Source organism: Pyxicephalus adspersus, chromosome 1, assembly GCF_032062135.1.
Source record: "Pyxicephalus adspersus chromosome 1, UCB_Pads_2.0, whole genome shotgun sequence".
Taxonomy (NCBI): Eukaryota; Metazoa; Chordata; class Amphibia; order Anura; family Pyxicephalidae; genus Pyxicephalus; species Pyxicephalus adspersus.
In genome coordinates, this window is record NC_092858.1 from 92408138 (window position 1) to 92429353 (window position 21216).

The following is a 21216-nucleotide window of genomic DNA, read 5'->3' on the forward strand; positions in this document are numbered from 1 at the left end:
TCCTAACGTGAACTATAAGGCTGAACATACAACGTTAATAGTGGCTGCAGTAAACATTAAACTGACCCCCCGGTTAAGGACATCCGACATACAGACAACTCCCGGATACAAACAGGGCTTCCCTGCTTGCTGTGTGCAGGATGGAGGCTTGATAGGGGGAAGTTTGCATGACTTGCAGAAGAAATCTTTTGCTAAACACAGCTGAGACTGAGCTCTTCTGCAGGCTCCTGTAACTCTTTAATGAGCGAAACAAACTCTGCAGTTGTTTATATTTGCATATCAAAGCACAGCTTGCTCCAGAAGTTATTAAATGTCTAAGCTAGTTTTTTTTGCTTTGTTTGTGATTATCTTACAAAGAGCATTTTTTACAGTAACTAACATCACGTTGCCTAATAATATGTTGAGACAAATATCAATCCTAATTGCATTTATTAAAAAAAATGTACCTGTTCCAACTTACATACTAATTCAACTTAAGAACAAACCTACATTCCCTATCTGGTATGCAACCCAGGGACTACCTATATTTTACTTATTTTAGTCTGAGTAACTAAAATACTCCACACACCCTATACTCTGTCCCAGTGAGATATGAATAGCTTGATCACCTGGCAACTCATGACATATCTTTACAGACAGATCTTAACACATGCCCTGCAATCCTATATATTCCTATGGATAAGTCAGAGATATCTGGCTGCATTGATTACGGGTCAATTTAGGACCGAAAGGGGCACTACAATATATTTCTATGTGAATGTAAACTCTGCAGCTAGTGCCCCGGGTTTTACAATGGTGCAGAGTATATCTGGACAGAATGGGACATAGCTGCACTTTACTTCCTGGCTCTGATTCTGCCATCTTTTTAGAGTCTTTATTCATCTTTGTTAGCCAGGTGGAGATGACCTAATGATTATGTAAAGGTGAGCAGTGACATAGAGAGTGCCTGAAAGCCCAGAGCCCTACCTTACATTGCATAACAACCTTTAACATAGTAATACTCTTATCCCTTCCCTAACCATAAAAGAAAAGCTATACTTAGCCAAAACGGTGTGCTAAAGTGAAAAGGCTGCCTGGCAATATTACTGACCCCTTTTATCCAATACATTCTTTGTGCACACACTAGATAATTGTTGCCAGAAATGAGCAATGGAGATAAACTTCACCGAAAATCTTCCATGCGTGTGTCTGCTGATCCATCATGGTGAAGCACTAAATGGCCAACTGGGAATGATTGCTGTAGAACAGAGCAGAGCTGTGTGCACCACGCTTAATCATCACTTACTGTCACTAAAAAAGCTCACAAAAGACAAAAATTTGAAGTGTACATAGCATGTGAACAACTTTGTAGCAAATACATTTGGTCAGGCCTTCCTATCTGCATACTTGTTCTAGGTCTGTGATTTAGAAAGAATTTAAAACATTAGGTTAGCATGGCAGCCAGGCTACTAATATTTTAGAAATCAAAAGCCAGTAATGGCAGCCTTTTTATCACAGGATCTGGGTCAGCCACTCAAAATACTAACACTCATTTAAATTTGTACCCATTGTACAGGTGTGCAGGCTACTGTTACTAACCTCTCCTGAAAAAATTCACAATGTTAAGCATTCTGCAGTGCATTGGTCTGCAACAACCCCTACAAAGTCAGACTTATAGCCCTTCAATCAACAAAGCTCAATCTGCCCACTGATTGGAGAGCTGGGATTTTTACACAACAAGGGATGTATCAGACTTTTGCAAACATATCAATGTTTCAACAAACACAGTAACAGTCCCACTGTGCAGCATGCTGGCAGGACACAGGGTATACCTAAAACTATATTACTTTGCACAGCTTTTGTGATTTATCATAATGGTTATAATCATTTGTGGAAACAGTTTTTCTGCACAAAGTTTAGATGTTTTAGTAACCCACTAAACATATATATGTAATAAATCAATTCTGTAAATATATAGACCAATCCCAATGCAGTATGTTCCAACTCGAGATTATCCTAAAAGGAATGTTTACTGAAAATGACTACATGTAAAAGCGAATTAGGGCTCTAGTTATACAAGGGAGAATCAGACATGCCCTCAAAAATTCCCTTGTGAGAGTCCTCCAGGTCCATGTGATTTAATGGAAGTAATTAATTCCCATAAGGGAATGTTTAGGGAATGTTGTATTCAGGGGTGTAGTGAGGCACTTTTTTGGGAGTGGGCACACGTGCCCACAACTGCCTGACACGGATTGTACGGTTATCTAAATCAGTTCTATAGAGTGTAGAATTATTACCTTTGGAAATGGTCACCCATTTTGCTATAACCCTGTTATAAAAAAAGTTTGATATACAGTAATTGCTAAAACCATTTTCATCTCTCACAAAGCAGAATATCTGCATACGTATTCCAAGTATTAAAGCAAAAGGGCCAGCATGACAACTATTATTTCCCAAAGAAAAGGTAATGAATCCCACTTTAAACTCAGCAGGACATTTTATGTTTTCATTTAGATCCAGATCCTCTTCCTTCATTTAGATCCTCTGACATTGAGCCTAAATTCTCCTTCCTTCCCAAAGAAAAGGTAATGAATCCCACTTTAAACTCAGCAGGACATTTTATGTTTTCATTTAGATCCAGATCCTCTTCCTTCATTTAGATCCTCTGACATTGAGCCTAAATTCTCCTTCCCAAACTGGGAGACTTCATTTCAAGTTACAGTTGACATATTGACAATAACATGACACATGATGAAAAGGTTCATTTAAAAAAAGATTTTATTTTCTTGAACATAAAAAAGTCATAAGCTCATGTAATGTGTTTGTTATATTTTCTACATCCGTGCTACACCAGTAAAATAGGAAGTTTATGATATTTATTACTTTCTGAAGATTAGAGTTTGTTTTATACCATGTATAAGTGTTTTTAGTTGTGACCTCTTTTTATATACTTGCCATTTGTTTAGGGTTGTATCCCATAAATACCATGGGATTATATACCTTTGACAAAGTGACAGTCTTTTTCACATTCTCATGAAGTTCATATATTTATCTTACCAAACCCTCTGGGAGGACCATAAGTGCCAAATGAGACAGTAAGTGGACATCTAGTACATGTAAAGTAATGTTAACAAGACAAAGGTCTCTTTTCAGGGAAGAAAGCAATACTAAGCAGCAGATCTTAAAGTGTAAAATCTATCTCTATAGAATTTTCATGTAACATACGATTACCTAGTATCAACGAGGACCTACAAAAGCAGGTATCAGCAGAAATTTACATACATTCGGTTATGATCAGTCCATCAAGCATCAGCATGAAATGTTTATGATAGCATTGTAATTGGTGGGTTTTATTTTGACTTGTAAACATTAGGTGAATCTGAAATCACAGGTATTTTCCAGAGATTGTGATGTTGTTGCTCTAGATATCATTTTTTCCCTGATATTTTAAGAATACAACGAGCATCACAATTCCAAAGAAGGTACATAAGGTACCAAATACAAGATATGCTATGCCCAAAAAGGGGTTCTTCCCTCCCATCCAAGACACAGTGCTGAAGACAACTTTCTTTCGTCCTCCAAAGCTTGTTACTGGATATTCTGTTGACAAATAGTTAAGGTTCCTTATTCTCCACAGTTTAGAGTTTGTAGGTGCCCCTCCTGCCCCTGGCCACTAATGATAAATGCAAGCTGAAAAATCTTACACACCACATGGTAGAATAATTTTAGGTTAGTCATTGAAGTTTAACTTGGAATTGATGTGGTGTGTTTTTTTTTAATATAACTTTATTTTAAAGAAACCGCTAGACTATCAAAACATACAAGATAATAGAAATAATAACTAGTTCATTACAAATAAATAAGAAAGATTAAATAAACATTGATTGCTATACAATGTTGCAAAAATTCATTTGTCATAGAAACAGGTGAAAACAACAAAGTGTCTTCAACATGCAATAGATTCTAATTTAGAAATATAAGGTATCATGACTAACAATTACAATTAGGCTCACTTATAATTTTTCTCCATTTTTTTCTTTTTTAAGTTACATTTGCAACAAAAGGGAAAGTGACGGTATACAAAAGTGAGGGGGAAGGGCTCATATGTTATGCCACGGTAAATGGGAGTGTCTATATATAATTTGATGTGATTCTAGTGTAAAATCCATATAATCAAACCATTTATCAAAAAAAAAAAAAATTGTTACATTTACAGTATACAAAAGTGAGGAAGGGGGCTGGGGGATTTTACCAAACATGGTAGAAAAAAAAATGTAAACAATAAAACTACAAAAACATTTATTGTATTTACATCTTTTCCCCAATACCACTACTACCTACCATTTCATACTCAAGAAAAACGTAGATTATACCACGTTGAATGACAGTGTCTATGAAAAATTTGATGTAAATCTAGTGGTTCTAGTTTAAAATCCATATAATAAAACCATTTATCAAAAAATGTTGTTACATTTGCATCATCTGATTCATCCACCTCTAATAGATCTCTGTAGAACAACGTTCTCAGAGAACTTAGCACTATATCCACAGTAAGTGGTTGGTCATGTATCCACTGGTGCATAGTTGCTCGTCTAGACGCCAGTAGGCACGAAGAAATCCACGTACCCGTTCCCCTTTTCATAGGCATAGTATACTCCTCCCAACACCCAAATAAACATAACAATGGCTTCACTGGTATCACCACCTTCATTACCTTGCTATTTAATCAATAGCATTTTCCCAAAATATTTTTACAAAACTACAATCCCATAAACAGTGTTTGAGTGTAGTCGGTATGGTGCCACATTTTTGACATTGTGCATTTCTTACTTGGCCACCTTGTAAAGATATTAACTGTGGGCCTATAAACTTTATAGGCCCTGTGGAGAATCTTAAACTGTGTTTCTCTCCAACTTTCATTAGCTGTTACCTTATGAACCACCAAGTACCCCTGTACAGTTTTATGATATTATGGTAAGTATTGTATCCCTGCACCAACACAATATTTTTTTAAGTGTACTGGCAATTGAGAGGGGTTACAATGCAGGAGGGCTTTTAAACTCCATGGGTATACCAAAGCTTGTTCCAAGATAATATTCGAATAATATGAAGTCTCTTTCAACCAATCAAATACATGTCAGAGATTACATGCTAAATTAAAAAATCTAAGGTTAGGAAAATTAACTCCACCTTCCACTATGGGCAAGAAAAACTTTGTGATAGAGATTGTAGAGCTTTTGCCTTGCCAAATAAATTTTGAGAAATATTCATATATAGTTCGAATACCTGCATGTTTGAGTAATATTGGTATCGTCTGAAGAGAGTACAACAATTTGGGGAACCATCTTTATCAACTGGCATCTTCCCATAAACGAAAGTAGTAGATTTGCCCACAACCTAATTTCTCTCTGCATCCTCTGAAATATGGGAGTATAATTTAATCTGTATAAAGATGTTGCCTTTTTCTCTATTGAAATCTCTATATGTATAAGATGTTCCCTGACAATATTAAAAGGTGAAGTACTCAACCAATCCCCATTTCTTAAATTATTTAAAAGGAGGATCTCACTCTTTGAGAAGGTAATTTTGAATCCAGATACTTCCCCAAATTGTGTTAGTATTATCTGCTCAGTAAAGATATCTTGTGAAGGGTTAGATGTGAACAATAAAATATCATCAAAAAGAATGCGACCTTAAGAGTTTGATTATAAAATTCAATACCATGCATTCTAGTACTGGTATTTATATAGCGGAATAATGGTTCTATTGTAATATTAAACAGAAATGGCGATAAAGGGCACACTTGCCTTGTGCCCTGTCCCAGTGTGATTGGACAAAAAACCTGGGGTGCCAATTCTCGCTTGTGGGTCTGCATACATTGCTGTCAACAGTTTGTAAAACAGTCCCTGAATCCAAATTTTTTGCAGTGTCTGAAACAGCCAAGGAATATGTACGTTATCAAAAGCTTTCTCAGCATCTATACCAATAATACCCAAAACAGATGTAGGATGTTGTTTAGCATATTCTAGTATTTTTAAAACTCTGCAAATATTTATCACTGCAGATCTTCCCCTGATAAAACCCACCTGGGTGGAGGAAAAAATCTCTGGCAGAAGTTTGCAAGTCTGTTAGCCAATATAAACAAAAAAAAAATTGAAACTCAAGATCGGTAAAAAGGGATAAAAAAAAAAAAAGATATTGGGTAGTGTACCAAAACAATCATTAAAGTTAAGCATCTTCCTTTTTTCGAAGTGTGGTAGGATATGCTGGACGAAATTTAATTTGTCTACAAAAAAGAACAGAGCATATTGCTTGGAACAATTTTCTCTTCCTAGAAACTTCAGCAGAATAATCTGGGATTCACACCCTCTAATGGTAGATCATGGGGGCTTCCAAAAGCCAATAAATATTCAATCTATCTGTATAATCTCGGTATCGAACTATAACCGGCCAGGGATTATTGTTTTTCTGGGGTTGCGGTCTCAAATCGATGGGCTCTGTCTACCGTACTTGGCTTTGTGATCCCCAATTAGGAAGAAATAGTTACTGAACACAATTTATGTAGCTGTCCCGCCTTATACTTCTCTGGTACCACAACGGTGCAGAGATTATTTCTCCGGTTATAATTCTCAAATCCATCTATTTTACCTGTGATCAATACGTTTGCTCAAACCTGATACAATATCCTGGACACGTGTAAATTCATCCTCAGCCGACAAAAGCTTGTCCTCAATAGTATTAAGTCTGTGAGAATGATCCTTAAGTTCCTGTCTAAGTGATAAGATACTCTTACCAATAGCATATCAATTACCTCCTGAATTGTTGGCTTCAAAAGTATTGCCACTGCATCCGCTATCCGTGCATACTTCATGCTCTGTTTAGTCCCTCCACCAACTACAGGATCTTTCTGTGTTTGTAATGAAGCGGAGTCGGCTCTTTTGGATGACATGGCGCGTTTTTTATCTGGCGTGGGTGTCTGCATGGAGGAACGATCTAGCTGCAGCCGTTCCAAGAATCTGTCCATCTGGAGGTTCTGTAGGTGCTAGCAGACACTATGCCCTGGATTGTAGGCGTGTAGCAGGTAATAGCCTTCGGAAACTAGCCTGGGCGAGTAGGAACCTCTCTTTGCGGCCGTTACTCCATGAGGTGCCGGAACCAGACCTCAACATTTTTAATGGGTCACTTTTTTACAATTGTGGGGAATCTTGTTTTTCACCATTCTGAAGCACATTTAAGCTTAGAAATATTTGATATTTTTGTGGGGCCAACATAATATTTTTTATCTCTACAATTTTTTGATTTTGTATTTCCTCCTGGGCAGGTAGCTGAAAATTACCTATTACACTCCAAAACTACTAACACTTTGAATTTTGAAATAAAGTAAAAAACTCTGTGTATTATGATAAAAAATGTTCACATTGAGAAAATAATTTTTTTTACACATTGTCCACTGTTTAAGCATAATAACTAAATAAGGGTGTGCTAAAAAAAAAAATCCCTGTGTCCCTTTGCCCAAAATAACCTAAACCACTTTCCACTCTTTTTGCCACACTTGTACTTTAGTACCCCAAAGATTTCTATGTAGCTGTGTCCCAAGACTGTAGACCCTGTGAGATGGTCCAGCAAACAGTCTTTAGGATAGTATTGCAAAACTTTACAAAGATTTGTGACACTGGATTAAAAAAGAAAAAAAAAAAAGAAATCTATGACAGTTTCAGAAAAGGATACTGTACTGAATCCTAAGTTGGTACTCTCCAACAGGCAGACCTTTTTCAAATTTTCCAGTCTCAATTCTACGGTATAATTTCCGAAAAGTAGGCAATGCTGCCGTTCTCATCCATACTATAAAGTCTTCATTTAAGAAGCCCGTATTATCCAGTTTATCAGACAAATCATACACTGGAGTTGACCAATTTAGAGGCTTTGCTGTTCCTGGGGTATTTAAGAAAAAATAATTTATCAATTTAAATGTAAGAATCACTGCACCACATTACAATAAATTACAAATACGTCTGTGGGTTGGTTAGGTGCACATACATACATAAATTATATATACACACCATCACCACACACACACACACAAATATATAAAAAAATATATTTTTTAACCATTTTTTTACATCACCTTTAAAGATCTGGGATAAATTTAGATTGCCATCAGTGGGATTCCGGAATTTAATGTTGTAATCTGTCCACCATGCAATCCCTTTTCCAGTTAATGGAACTTCCTCATATGTTCCACTGCTGTTGTAGTAATACAAAGTAATGACATCTAAAATAAAGAAGAAAAAAAAATACAGCAGTCATTGAAATACATTAAGAAAGTTTAACCATCTTATGGCACATTTACAGCAAGATGCAATGCGATACAATACATGCATTGTTCTAAGTACTCTATACAGATCAGGAGGCTGTATTGCAGCTCTGACCTTACCTGTAGTGGATAATTCTTACCATTAAACATGCTGTTAGCAATAGCACCACACGGAGCAATTGGCTTTTGCTCTTGATTCACTCTATATGGTGTGCATTCGTTAGCTGGATTCTACAATGATAAGAAAAATTCTAAATACTTTTTACAGTAGTGAAATCAGTAAATAAGAGTGACGGCAGACTAAATTGCATAAAGTAAAGCTCACCTCAGCCAAAATGTTTAGTTTAGCTTTTGGTGCAATAGAGAAGGGTTTTGAACCTCTCAGGTTTTTATTTGTGCCCCTGTTGGGAAGATTTCCCCCTTTCAAAAGGAACATATAGTATGTATATATATGTATAGTAATGTTTTAAAAACTTTTTTGTGTATAGTTTGTAATTCTATATGGACATGGGGCAACTATTTTCTGGTGCTGTACAAAGTGTAGTACAGAACAGCTATTTACTCTGGAAGCTTTCTGGAAAAAAAACAGTTGTAGCTAGTAAACCCTCTGTATTGTATTCTAATTGTCCATCCATTAATGCCTAAGCAAAGCATAGGACAAGTTTATAAAAATGTAAATGTCATTTTGGGGTAACTATACAATATTGGTTCAAAAGTTCCCAGGTTTGAATCTCAGCCCCTCCCTCCCCCACACCAAAAAAAAAAAAAAAAAGTTTGCCTTGGACTGGGTATTGACATATGACCATGGTAGGGATATTAGATTGTGAGGGACAGCTAGTGATATGACTACTGACTTTGTAAAGTGTTGCATAATATGTTGGTGCGATATAATTACTAGTCATTAACAGTAATAATAAAATATGACCATCATTAACATTTAATTAAGGGTACTTATACAATATATTAGTAAGAAATATTATAATTACTTTTACTATAATTCAATTACAGTACTCTGTAATGCAACATATACTGTACTTTAACACCTAAAAGACAGTTTATGTGTAATAATCTCAGATATAGTTTTTCAGTCAACATGAGAATGGCAACTCTGAATTCAGGATTAGTGCAACATTGTTACCATGCTATCACAGGACGTGGCATTAGGTGGATTCACAGACAGCCCATCAGTTATTTGTGGGACTTTGAAGGGGGACTTAGAAAAAAATGCAATTGCATACAGTATGTAATACTTAGAATGAAGTGCTGCAGCACATATTTTGATTTGATAGGATGCCATAGTTCTGCCACGTTCCTGCTGAGAACTAGGATGTTGCTAATTCTGTAACCCACAGTCATCTGAATTTATTCTGTATGTTTGGAGTGGGTGTAATTCCCACTATCTCCCTTATTCTGTATGTATGTAAACTGCAGTACAACTTCCCTTTTTGTTTATGCCGAGTTCAATTCTCAGTATCTGACATTATTCTGTATGTATGGGACTCTGTACAGTACCACTTTTTGTGTTCTGTATCCTGGGTGTAATTCTCAGTGTCTGTCCTTACTCTGTGTGTTTGGACTCTGCACAGAACCACTTCTCGTTTTGTATACTGACTGTAATTCTCAGTATCTGACCATATTCTGCATGTATGAACTATGCTATTCTCTTGTCCTGTATACTGGTTGTAATTCTCATTATTTTAACAACTATGCAGTAATTGTAATCCCCAAAGTGACTTATACTTCAATACGTCTTAGTAATATGTAATAATGGTAACACTTAATAAAATGTCAACATAAGCTGTAATTAATAGAAAAAAAACTCACAGTGGTAACAGTAATGACTGCATTAGCACAGCCAAGATTTCTTACCTTAAGATTATCGAGAATTCCACTTAACTGCTTATCGTCCCTAGAGATCATATAGCGATAGTGATTCTGATAGTAGTTCGATAGCTCATAGTACATAAAAACTGGACCCTATGTAAAAGTGAAACAAGGAGAGAATAAGATAATTGCTTGATTCTCAATTAGGCTACATTTTTTAATTAATAGTTTACCAGAACATAGAAAGCACAGGTGCTAAAAAGATAATGGAGAAGTAGGAGTTGAATTTGTATATACTTCAGTTTATTATTAACTAAACTTTCCAGCAAAGATGACTTTACACAATATGTATGATAGAATGCACATGGACAAAACAGTCAATTACAACTAGCCATTTCATTTGTTTTGGTTACCTTAAGAAGAGATCACATAATATGCATTGAATATACGTCTGATTTAGGCCTAAAATTTCCAGTGCCAGGTGACTTGGTCTTGTTTATTGGCCAGTCAGTTGACCACAAACAATTGCTGTCACAAAGAAGGATTCAGATTGTTAGACTTACCGAAAATGATGATGTCAAGTTAAAAGTAATATTGCAGCTACAATTATAAATATGTTCCGAGACATTAGTAGCACATAGGTAACAAGGATGATCTGTGCTTACACCGGTATAGTCATACTAAAAGAAAACAAACAAATAGTAGAGTTAGATTGTATAAAAAGTATTGCAGGGGAAATTCCAGGCAGGTATACAATTCTTGCTAACGTATCTGTCTGCGTGTTATGTACAATATAACTATTAGGATTTATTTTATTGTCATGTATATATACATGCAGTATAGTGGGGGAAATGTTTGAAGAACTTTATAGCTCTAATTCCTATTGATTCTCAGTGTCTTAAGGCAAATGTTCATAACCCAAAGTAATGATTGTTTTATAAAAAAATAAATACATAATTATATCTGCAAACAACCGATGTCCAGTGAACTTGTAAAGGGGTCAGGTTTGGTGTCCCTAAAGTGCATCTACAGCCAACATATTACATTTAGGAGAAAGTTGGGAAAGGACACATCGACATCTGACAAATTGTATTACGGTTAGGGAGATTCAACGTCTGTGGCCCCTTCAAAACCAGCAACAGGGACTAGTATATATTAAGAACTAGTATATGATAAGAACCAAACACTGGCTCTAGGAAAGGCATTCTATTGTTTTAATATTATGACCATGCTGCTATGTTTGTAATAGGAACATAGGTGTTGAAAGGTGATCTCTAGATCTGGGTCAAGGACAGCATTAAAAACCCAGGAGCCATGAAACTTGCTCATTTGATCTAAATCAAGTCCCATTTGAAGTAAATGTGTCACAACAGGACAAAGACTTTACTTACTTCATACTCTGTAATGTTGTTGGATGAATAATATAATCCAATGCCAATACCAATAAAAGATAAACCCACAAAGAAGAACAGTGGCAAGATAATGCTAGCAGACAGAAGTGGCTGCCAGGCAGGAAGTCTCTGCTGGGTAAAGGCAGTGTTGTCAGGTCTCTGAGAAGGGAGAGGCTCATGTCGACTGGTAAAGTCCCTGGCAGCAGGTGCCATTTTCTTGCTGTGGAGGTCTTCAATAAAATACAGAAAAACAGTAGATTAATGACAATGTAATACCTCCGTTTCCCTGCTAATCAAATATGGTTATATTTTAGATCAGACAAACTCATTCAACTTAACAAGTGGAGTTGGGAATGGTTGACCTGTGGGTTGGTTTGCCTCTCCTAGGTGCATATCAGTAGTTAGCTATATTCTGCTTGCTTTTATACTAAAAGCCGATCCGTTGTGAGAAATTAAAGCTTAACATTATTGGACATGAATGGCAAAAAGTAAGTGCATACACCAAAGCTACAACATGTGTTGCTTAGAAGTTTATTGAAGAAAAACTAGGCAGCGGATTTTTAAAAACATACAAAATGTATGATAACACATCCCCCTAGCTGGGGCAGAAATGTAAATCTGACAGTGGTTCTAAATCTTCCTTAAATAAATCCTTTAAATATACTCTAATTTGATGGTGACCTAAGACAAACATGCCACAATCCTATTCCACACTAGCAAATATTAAAACAACACATACAGTTAGATCCATAAATATTCGGAGAGAGAACTTTTTTCTAATTTTGGTTCTGTACATTACCACAATTAAGTTTAAATGAAACAACTCATGCAGTTGAACTGCAGACTTTCAGCTTTAATTCAGTGGGTTGAACAAAAAGATTGCCTATGTGAGGAACTAAAGCCTTTTTTATACACAATCACTTCATTTCAGGGGCTCAAAAGTAATTGGACAAATTAAAAGCTGAAAATAAAATGTTCAATTCTAATACTTGGTTGAAAACCCTTTGCTGGCAATGACAGCCTGTAGTCTTGATCTCATGGACATCACCAGATGCTGGGTTTCCTCCTTGTTAATGCCCTGCCAGGCTTTTACTGCAGCGGCTTTCAGTTGCTGTTTGTTTGTGGGCCTTTTTGTCCGAAGATTAGTCTTCAAAAAGTGAAATGCATGCTCAATTGGGTTCAGATCAGGTGACTGACTTGGCCATTCAAGAATATTCCCCTTCTTTGCTTTAATAAACTCCTGGGTTGCTTTGGCTGTATGTTTTGGGTCATTGTCCATCTGTATTATGAAACGCCTCACAATCAATGTGACTGCATTTAGCTGGATTTGAGCAGACAGTATGTCTCTGAACACCTCAGAATTCAAATCATGGATAAACACTAGTGTCCAGTGCCACTGGCAGCCATGCACACCCAAGCCATCACACTGCCTCCGCCATGTTTTACAGATCATGTGGTATGCTTTGGATCATGAGCTGTTCCACACCTTCTCTATACTTTTTTCTTGCCATCATTCTGGTAAAGGTTGATCTTGGGTTCATCTGCCCAAAGAATGTTTTTCCAGAACCGTGCTGGCTTTTTTGTTTTTGAGCAAAGTCCAATCTAGCCTTTCTATTCTTGAGGCTTATGAGTGGCTTGCACTTTGCATTGCGCCCTTCTTTATTTTCTTTCATGCAGTCTTCTCTTTATGGTAGACTTGGATATCGATACGCCTACTTCCTGGAGAGTGTTGTTTACTTGGTTGGCTGTTGTGACCAGATATTGTCTGTTCACAGCAAAATCTTCCACATATAAGCCCCCCCAAATCAACTCCAGGCCTTTTATCTGCTTAATTGATAATGACATAACGAAGGAATTGCCCACACCAGCCCATGAAATAGTCTTTGAGTCAATTGTCCAATTACTTTTGAGCCCCTGAAATGAAGTGGTTGTGTAAAAAAAGGCTTTAGTTCCTCACATTTTTATACAATCTTTTTGTTCAACCCACTGAATTAAAGCTGAAAGTCTGCAGTTCAACTATATCTAAGTTGTTTCATTTAAAATTATTTGTGGTAATGCACAGAACCAAAATTAGAAAAAAGTTGTCTGCCCAAATATTTATGGACCTAACTGTACAAATCTAACCATCATACCTAAACACAAAACAGGTGTTCGTTTTTCAGTGCTATAGCACAGTGATTTTCAAAGGTTGAAATACACTGCTATAGCATACATGTATATATTTAAAAGATTTAAAACACAAGGTTCAAAATTCTGCTGTCCCCATTAAAATAAAGAACACAAATTCCAAACCCATAAAATACAAGTATATTATGATTGCTTATGAAGTGCAGTTTTAAATTCTAGAATTTCTGTTATTGTAATATTCCAAGTGCAGATTAAAAAGCAAAAGGTAAAGTGGAGCATGTACATTTCCAAGAAAGGAATATATTAATTTTTCCACCAATATGTTTGAGTGACAAGTGTGTGCGTGTGTATTACCAGCCATGGTTTCTGTCCCACAGGTTTTCTATACTTGCTATACTTTCTATGCTATACATTCCCCAATTTACATACCTCTGATGAAAAGGGTAAATGAATTTAAATTGCCCCCTATGGCCAAACCAGTTATACAAGTTGTAAAAGGGTATGGTTAGCCTAAAGAAAATGTATGGTACTTTTATACATAATTCCCATTCTTTCTTATATTCAGGACTCAAAAAGTATTGGTGTGGTTTGGCTCTTAGTGTTCTCCTCCTGTTCTTTTCCTGTATTGGAGTAGGTTCAAAACAAGTGGGGCTGCAGGTAGACAATGCACCCCAGCACATGACAAAGGATGTTGTTTTGTATGTGTTACTGCAGCACAATACATGTTGAACAGGTCCTAAATAATTTATGTATTTACATCTCTTTGTAATCATTGGTAATCCTGTATCACCCAAATTCATGTTCCACGATCTGTGCACAAGTACTGTGTATACCTTCAGGCAATTACAATGAACAACTACTATAATTTTAAGGTTTTTACAGCCAGTAGGTGGACCAATGCCAAACCATTCATCCGGATTCTGTGACACAAAGCCCATTATAAGCACAAAACAAGTTCCACAGAGTCTATTTACAGAAAAGCACTACTTAAAGTTAATCCATGTACTTATAGTAGTTAATGTGCAAATACTACTGGTGTGTGGGGTTCATGTGTAGGAAATGTTTAGCAACAAAAACTTCAAAAGATGCATTGTGTTAATTCGGAGTTTTAGTAGACTGCCAACATTTTGTCAACTGGCTGTATTCAGGCCAAATTGACTAGCAAAGTTTATGATGTGTAATAAGATATATAATGTTAGCTACATGGATGATTTCAGTCTTGCTGATTTAAGGTGACTAGTCAAAAATGTGCCTGCTGCAAATGAGACTTATCTTACCTACACATCCAAAGGCTGCTGTATTGTAGAGAACTATCACAAAATAAATGATCTGAGACTACAGGGAGTGTTGGATACTTGTTCTCATGCTGAACTTCCTGTTCTGTAGTGACATTAGGGCCAGAAGGAGGAAAAACAATGCATGGCGATTTCTCTGCAATACAACAGTAATAGGCAGAACAGACAATGAGCCACATGGTAAATACCTTGTGAAGTTATTTATGATTATATAAAATATGAAGTTCTTGTTTGTAGGAACCACGCTTTTGGCCATTTTTTGCTACTAGGACAAAATCTTTTCAACAAAAGTATGTAATTAGCCAGCAGAAAAAAAAACTGAGTGAATGACATTTTTGCATACATTCACAAACACACAATAAAGCCTCACTGATAAGTCAAGGCACTGCTGTAAAGTGTAGTTCTCAACATATAAGACATATATAGCAATGTACAAACTAAAAGCAAGCTCACCTGGATGCAGCAACACACCAGACACTGCCTTTATAAGGCAGCTGAGGACTTCTAGTGTGTGTCGGTGCTAAATCCCAAAAATGACAACAATGACAGCACCCCTTTTCGGTTTGCACACATCAGAAAGGAAAGGTAATATACAAAGCAAACAAAGGGGGCCACCAGCACAATTTAGAGCTAGCCAGCTTAAAAATGCTATTATCTACTTGCTAGCAGCCAACTGCCCAGGCTAGAGCTACACAGAAGAGTATTAGCAGCTTAATCTAGCTACTAAACTCTAGCAATTGCTGGCAGTAGAAGGTAATTGCAACACTAATGGAACAAAAAGCTACCTGTAAAATAAGTAACATTCTATGTGTACCAGTAAATCACACAACATTTGTTTAGCAAACAATTGTAACTACAATCGCTGGCAATTTTTGTAGCATGAAAAACTATATATTTTTAGCCAAATAAGTAATTTGCCATTGGGGGAGTTAAATCTATCAGTAACAAAAAATATAAATCATTCTGTATCTTAAGCCTCAGGCTTTTCTGAACATGGAAATGAAATCTTATGGCTTCAAGTGATTTAACTAATTGTTGGCTTATGCTTGAATGTAATGAAATAACAAATAACAAGCAGTTACATTTCTTACTAGCATAGAGCCTTTGTGTCACCCCAGGTTTAGGACCATACTGGTTACTGACAATCTTCTTTCAGTGCTCACATACAAAAGCAAAGTTGTTGACTAGACAGCTAAAGTACTAGAAAACTGGAGACAGAGGAATATACGCTTTTTGAGATTTTATTGAATGTGTTTTTTTTTCCTCATCATTGACCTGAAACAAACTATGTGATCGATGAAAGTATATATATATATATATATATATATATAATCATATATTGTCTATTATTAGGTTTACACTTCAAAAAAAGAATTAAACACTTTAGCAGGCAAATTTCAGTAGAAATAACTAATCAGCAGTGATTTTTTTGTGTTCTGACTGTTCTGCACTGATAGAAGGTCTATTGATTGGTTAAACTGGGAAAGTATGTTGCTATTAAATCTTACTTTTGTATATAAGTAATTACATCTGTGAATGTATATCTATAGTTACCAACATGTGCTCACATAACTGCTTATCGCCTGCTTTGTTTCACACAAATATTCATATTTTGTCATTATCAACACATTTTCTGTAAATTCAGCTAAAGTTTTAACTTTTTGAATTACATTTATTGTGCTAGTTGGACTTACTTTCGAAGTTAGCAAAGGATTGTTTTTTTTTTTTCTTTTCACTGTATCAAATTACTTGGGCTTGTCATATCCTGCTCAGGTATCTGCCCTGGACTTTGCTCCCTAGAAATCAGCAGCTAAAGGTACCATCCCCACTATATTCTCTTTTAAAAAAAAAACAAATTTGCCATTCAAGCTAATAATGAGCCCAAAGGGCTATAAGAAATAATTTTGCAAAATGTTTTCTTGTACTTACCACATAGACCATGAACACAGGATCAGAGACGTCTTGTGAAGCCACTCCTATATGTAGAGACCTAGATAAACCAGTTATCCAACTAGTAGGACTGTCTTACCTATAACTCAGACTTCCATTGTGGCTGCTCAGTCACAGGCTAAACATGTTCATCTCATTAAACTCCACCCAAGAACACATGACGTGTTTCTAAGAATGTAAACACCAAAAATATTATAAATGCTATTAAAAGGTTCTACAAAGACACTCATCAAAAAGATATTTGTGCTATTTGTAATAGACGTAGGGCTCATGTACACTCAATAAATCTCCCCAATGCAGAATAAATCAACAGAATGCAATGATTCTTGCAAAAAAATAGGTAATGTATGCATTTCTGGCTTGCAATTTGCCTTTAAAGAAACATATAAATTTTTAAAGGTTGCTTATTAAAGGAAGTTATTACAGGACCTAAATGTAATTGGCCTCTTAGTCAGTCATAAAACCAATAAATAGGATAAATTATAATAGGACTGCAGGAAACAATTATTAATGTATAAATAAAAATTACATACAGGACCTGTTTTTCAGCCAATAGATTTTAATTTCATATTATCAATCAAGATTTACATAGCCCTATTAGATAGCACAGACAGACACAAATAAAAAAATACTACTTGATCGCCTTTCTGTCCACAGTCTTTGAATGATGAAGGAGCAGCAGCAGAATCAAAAGGTTAACGGATGTCTAATTCTAACTTCTAAGCCTTCGCATGTTCCTTGTAAGGACACGTGCATACATTATACCTGATTATACCCTGGTGCTCCTCCTCCCTCTCCTAATCTGAGAGCACCTGTACAGCGATTTTAGGTGGCTGATACCAAGACAGATGTAGGTACTTGCACTAGCTCTATGTATTGAACATTTTGTATTTTTCCCTATTAATATGTGCAGGAAGGAGGATACTGTTAAGGAAAAAACAGCTTATAATGTAAAGGTTCTAGTAAAGCACTTCAGAATAATTCTAGAAATGTATGGCTTCATATCTACAGCTCTTGGTAATGTGCAATCTACAAAAATTTATATAGCAAGAGGTCTTCCTTAAAAACAGTTACATTTATTTTAAAACATTGGTTCCTAAATGAGTTTATTGTTTTATTGCTAATAACATCCACTTTGGTGATGACTTACTTGTATGGGATACCTTACATGTACAAGGTGGAAAAGCACCCTACATTTTCCCTTTCTATGCTCTGATTGCATTTCTAAAAGTGGTGTGCATAGGAACAATCAAATCATTTAGATCTGCTGTGTAAAGGCACCTATTCTAAATGGTGGCCCAATGCACGTTGCCACCACCCCTTAGTCTATAACACCACAATACAAATGTGAACCATTCAGGTATTTTATTGGTTTAAAACATTTTTGTGCTTTAAGGTAGGACACCAGTCCATTAAAAAAAAACGTACCATCCCTTATGCATGAAAACGCAATGGAATAAACCAAACCTTAGGGAATGAAAAGAATATATGAATAATTCCCAACAACCATTTAACCCTAATTGCTAAATAGAATAAAGTATGGAAACAGAATGGGCAGAAATGTTGGGGCTTCATACCAAAGGAATAAAAAGTGTCATATTTGATTACTTAATGTACCTGAAACCACTTAGTTATATGTTTAAAAAGCAACATATACTGAAATGTATGTTGTGTTTTACTACCACACAGCATATTTACACTCAGGGTGTTCTAGAATCCCAGCATTAAATCCATGCCTGGAATGCACACTGTGAGGTCTGTTTATAAGGCATTGAATCTGAAATTGGCTAAAATGTGAATCAATTACTGCTATTGAAACACATGGGCTTGGACGATGTTCCACCAGATTCACTCTTTAACTTTGTATTACTGCCAATGTGGCCTTGTTACTGTAATGTACATAATTGTGTATTGACATTAATTTAGAAAACCTTGCCATTGCATTTAAATACGCTTGTTAAAGCACCACAATGCACAGAATGAACTTGCCATAAGAAGGACCTGGATATTGGCACTTTATAGTAGAAGTAAAAAGGCAAGCTTGAATAGGCGGCACATACCACCAAGAAAAAACATTTAAACTACTGCTGGCACTGGTATGGAGATGCAATCTGTTACTCCTTACTTGCTAATCTTAGACTTTTAAAATGAGTCAAGTGATCAGACTCTCGTTAGGCATGCATATTATTATCCTATAATACCTTGACATCACAGAGGAAGTTGCTTAAGATAATACAACTGTAGTGCATTTTAAATGCCATCCTTATGACACATGTTCCACAATGGTACACTAGTAACCACCTGAACCAAATGTAAAAATCATATTAATCTTAGATTGTAAGCTCTTTTGGGCAAGATGCTCTCCTCCTGTGTCATGGTTTGCCTCTGTCATTTCCACCTCAATTTAAATGTATAGCACTGTAATATGTTGGTGCTATATAAATACTGTTTAATACACATTACAGGACTATAGTTGAAACATATACCATGCTTTTTTTGCTCCAAACTCCCTTGTGCATATTCCATTGCTGGCTTCCCACAAGACTAGTTCTCTTTTTAGAACGTAGAAACCTGTGTAGAAGTACTTTCATATTAGCTTAGTATTCAATGTCTTAAAATATTGAAATGGTTTTCTCCAAGCAGTAAAGTAGGGTAGTTTGAATAAAGCCAGCTACTGGACTGATACCAGCAATAAATTGTAGAGATCACTTTACCTACAAGCCAACTTTAGTTAGGCAAAAGAACTGACAATGCCAGGTGTCTGCCAGGTATTGGGCTCCCCACTCTAGTTATGAATGTAGCATTTGTACAAAATTTGTACAGTGGATGCTACTAAACCACTACCACAATTCAGTCCCTATAGGTGAAATGCTACATGTAGCAATGAACAGTGGGCAGAACTAAATGGCAACCTCACCACCATCTCAACTTACTCAAGCCATATACTTAGGCGTTACATCAGTTTTGCACTAAGCTGCCATGTAAAAGGCCGCCATTCCAGACTTCTAATCACTGCACCCTCCACTTAAGGTTGTATTTTGTTTGACAATATTTTCTCAAAATTACATTTTACCATTAGGAATGTAGTACCTCCAAGCCATTACATGCAACATAAAAAGCACTTTGAGAAATTAGTTCAGGCATAGATGTGACCGTTTAAACAGAACAGTTTTAGATTTAAAATGTTGAACATAACTATCCGAAAGTGGAAGTGCACTTACATAGTAGGTTAGGTTGAAAAAAGACATAAGTCCATACAATTACTAGGGAAATAAACATATCCCAGATAAAACCCTATATAGCATAGTTGGTCCAGAGGAAAGCAAAAAAAAAAACCCCGGTACAATTTGCTTCAACAGGGGAAAAAATTTCTTCCTGATTCCATGAGGCAACCGTATGTTCCTTGGATCAACAGTCACAGGTATTTTTACTTTAAAGCCTTAATACCCAGTCATATTCTGTGCTTCTAAAAAAGCATCCAGTTTTTTCCTAAAGCAATCTTTAGTTGTTGCTGAAACTACTTCCCGAGGGAGATGATTCCAAATTTCACAGACCTTAGGGTGAAGAATCCTTTCCTTATCCGGAGCTTAAACTTCTTTTCCCCCAGATGCAGAGTGCCCTCTTGTTCTTTGTAATGATCTCAAAGTGAATAATGGTGAAGATAGTTCTCTATATGGACCGTTTATATATTTATACAGGGTGATCATATCCCCCCCTTAAACGTCTCTTCTCAGGGGAGAATAGATTCAGTTCAGCTAATCTCTCCTCATAGCAGAGCTCCTCCATTCCTTTTATTAATTTAGTTACCCTTCTCTGCAGTCTCTCCAATTCATCAATGTCCTTTTTGTGAACTGGTGTCCAAAACTGGACTGCAAATTCCAGATGTCATCTGACCAATGCTTTGTACAGGGGCAGTAATATGTCTCCATCAGTCTCTGCAGTCTATTCCTCTTTTAGATATTGGAGCTTGGCATTGCATGCTATTATTTAGTCTATGATCCACCAGAACCCCCAGATCCTTTTCCATTTCTGACTCCGCCAAATGTATTCCCCCTAGACAGTATGAAGCATGCATGTTCTTAGCTTCCAAGTGCATACCTTTACATTTATCTATATTAAATATAATTTGCCACTTGGCTGCCCAATCAAACAGTACATCCAGGTCTGCTTGTACAATATAGACATCATGTATGGACATATTATTATTAAAAAGGATTTATAAAGCGCCAACATATTACGCAGCGCTGTACAATAAATAGGGATTGCAAATGACAGACTAATACAGACAGTGATACAGGAGGAGAGGACCCTGCCCCGAAGAGCTTACAATCTAGTA

General features: G+C 36.2%; 1 protein-coding gene across 3 annotated transcripts; it reads right to left on the bottom strand.

Annotated features, from left to right (window-relative positions):
- Positions 1 to 2739: 2739 nt before the first annotated feature.
- On the bottom strand, positions 2740 to 17000 carry LOC140335952 (cell cycle control protein 50B-like). Of its 3 annotated transcripts, XM_072418979.1 has the most exons (9): positions 16860 to 16994; positions 14913 to 15066; positions 11509 to 11738; positions 10681 to 10797; positions 10163 to 10270; positions 8434 to 8524; positions 8105 to 8251; positions 7708 to 7911; positions 2740 to 3579 (listed from the first exon to the last, which is right to left on the bottom strand). In XM_072418979.1, the coding sequence occupies exons 3-9, from the start codon at positions 11719 to 11721 to the stop codon at positions 3401 to 3403; spliced, it is 1059 nt and encodes a 352-aa protein (XP_072275080.1). In that variant the 5' UTR covers positions 11722 to 11738; positions 14913 to 15066; positions 16860 to 16994; the 3' UTR covers positions 2740 to 3400. The 3 variants fall into 3 exon arrangements, with proteins under 3 accessions (XP_072275080.1, XP_072275071.1, XP_072275087.1); XM_072418970.1 differs by lacking the exon at positions 14913 to 15066 and having other exon boundaries at positions 16860 to 17000; XM_072418986.1 differs by lacking the exons at positions 14913 to 15066; positions 16860 to 16994 and adding an exon at positions 15384 to 15593.
- Between the last annotated feature and the right edge of the window lie 4216 nt (positions 17001 to 21216).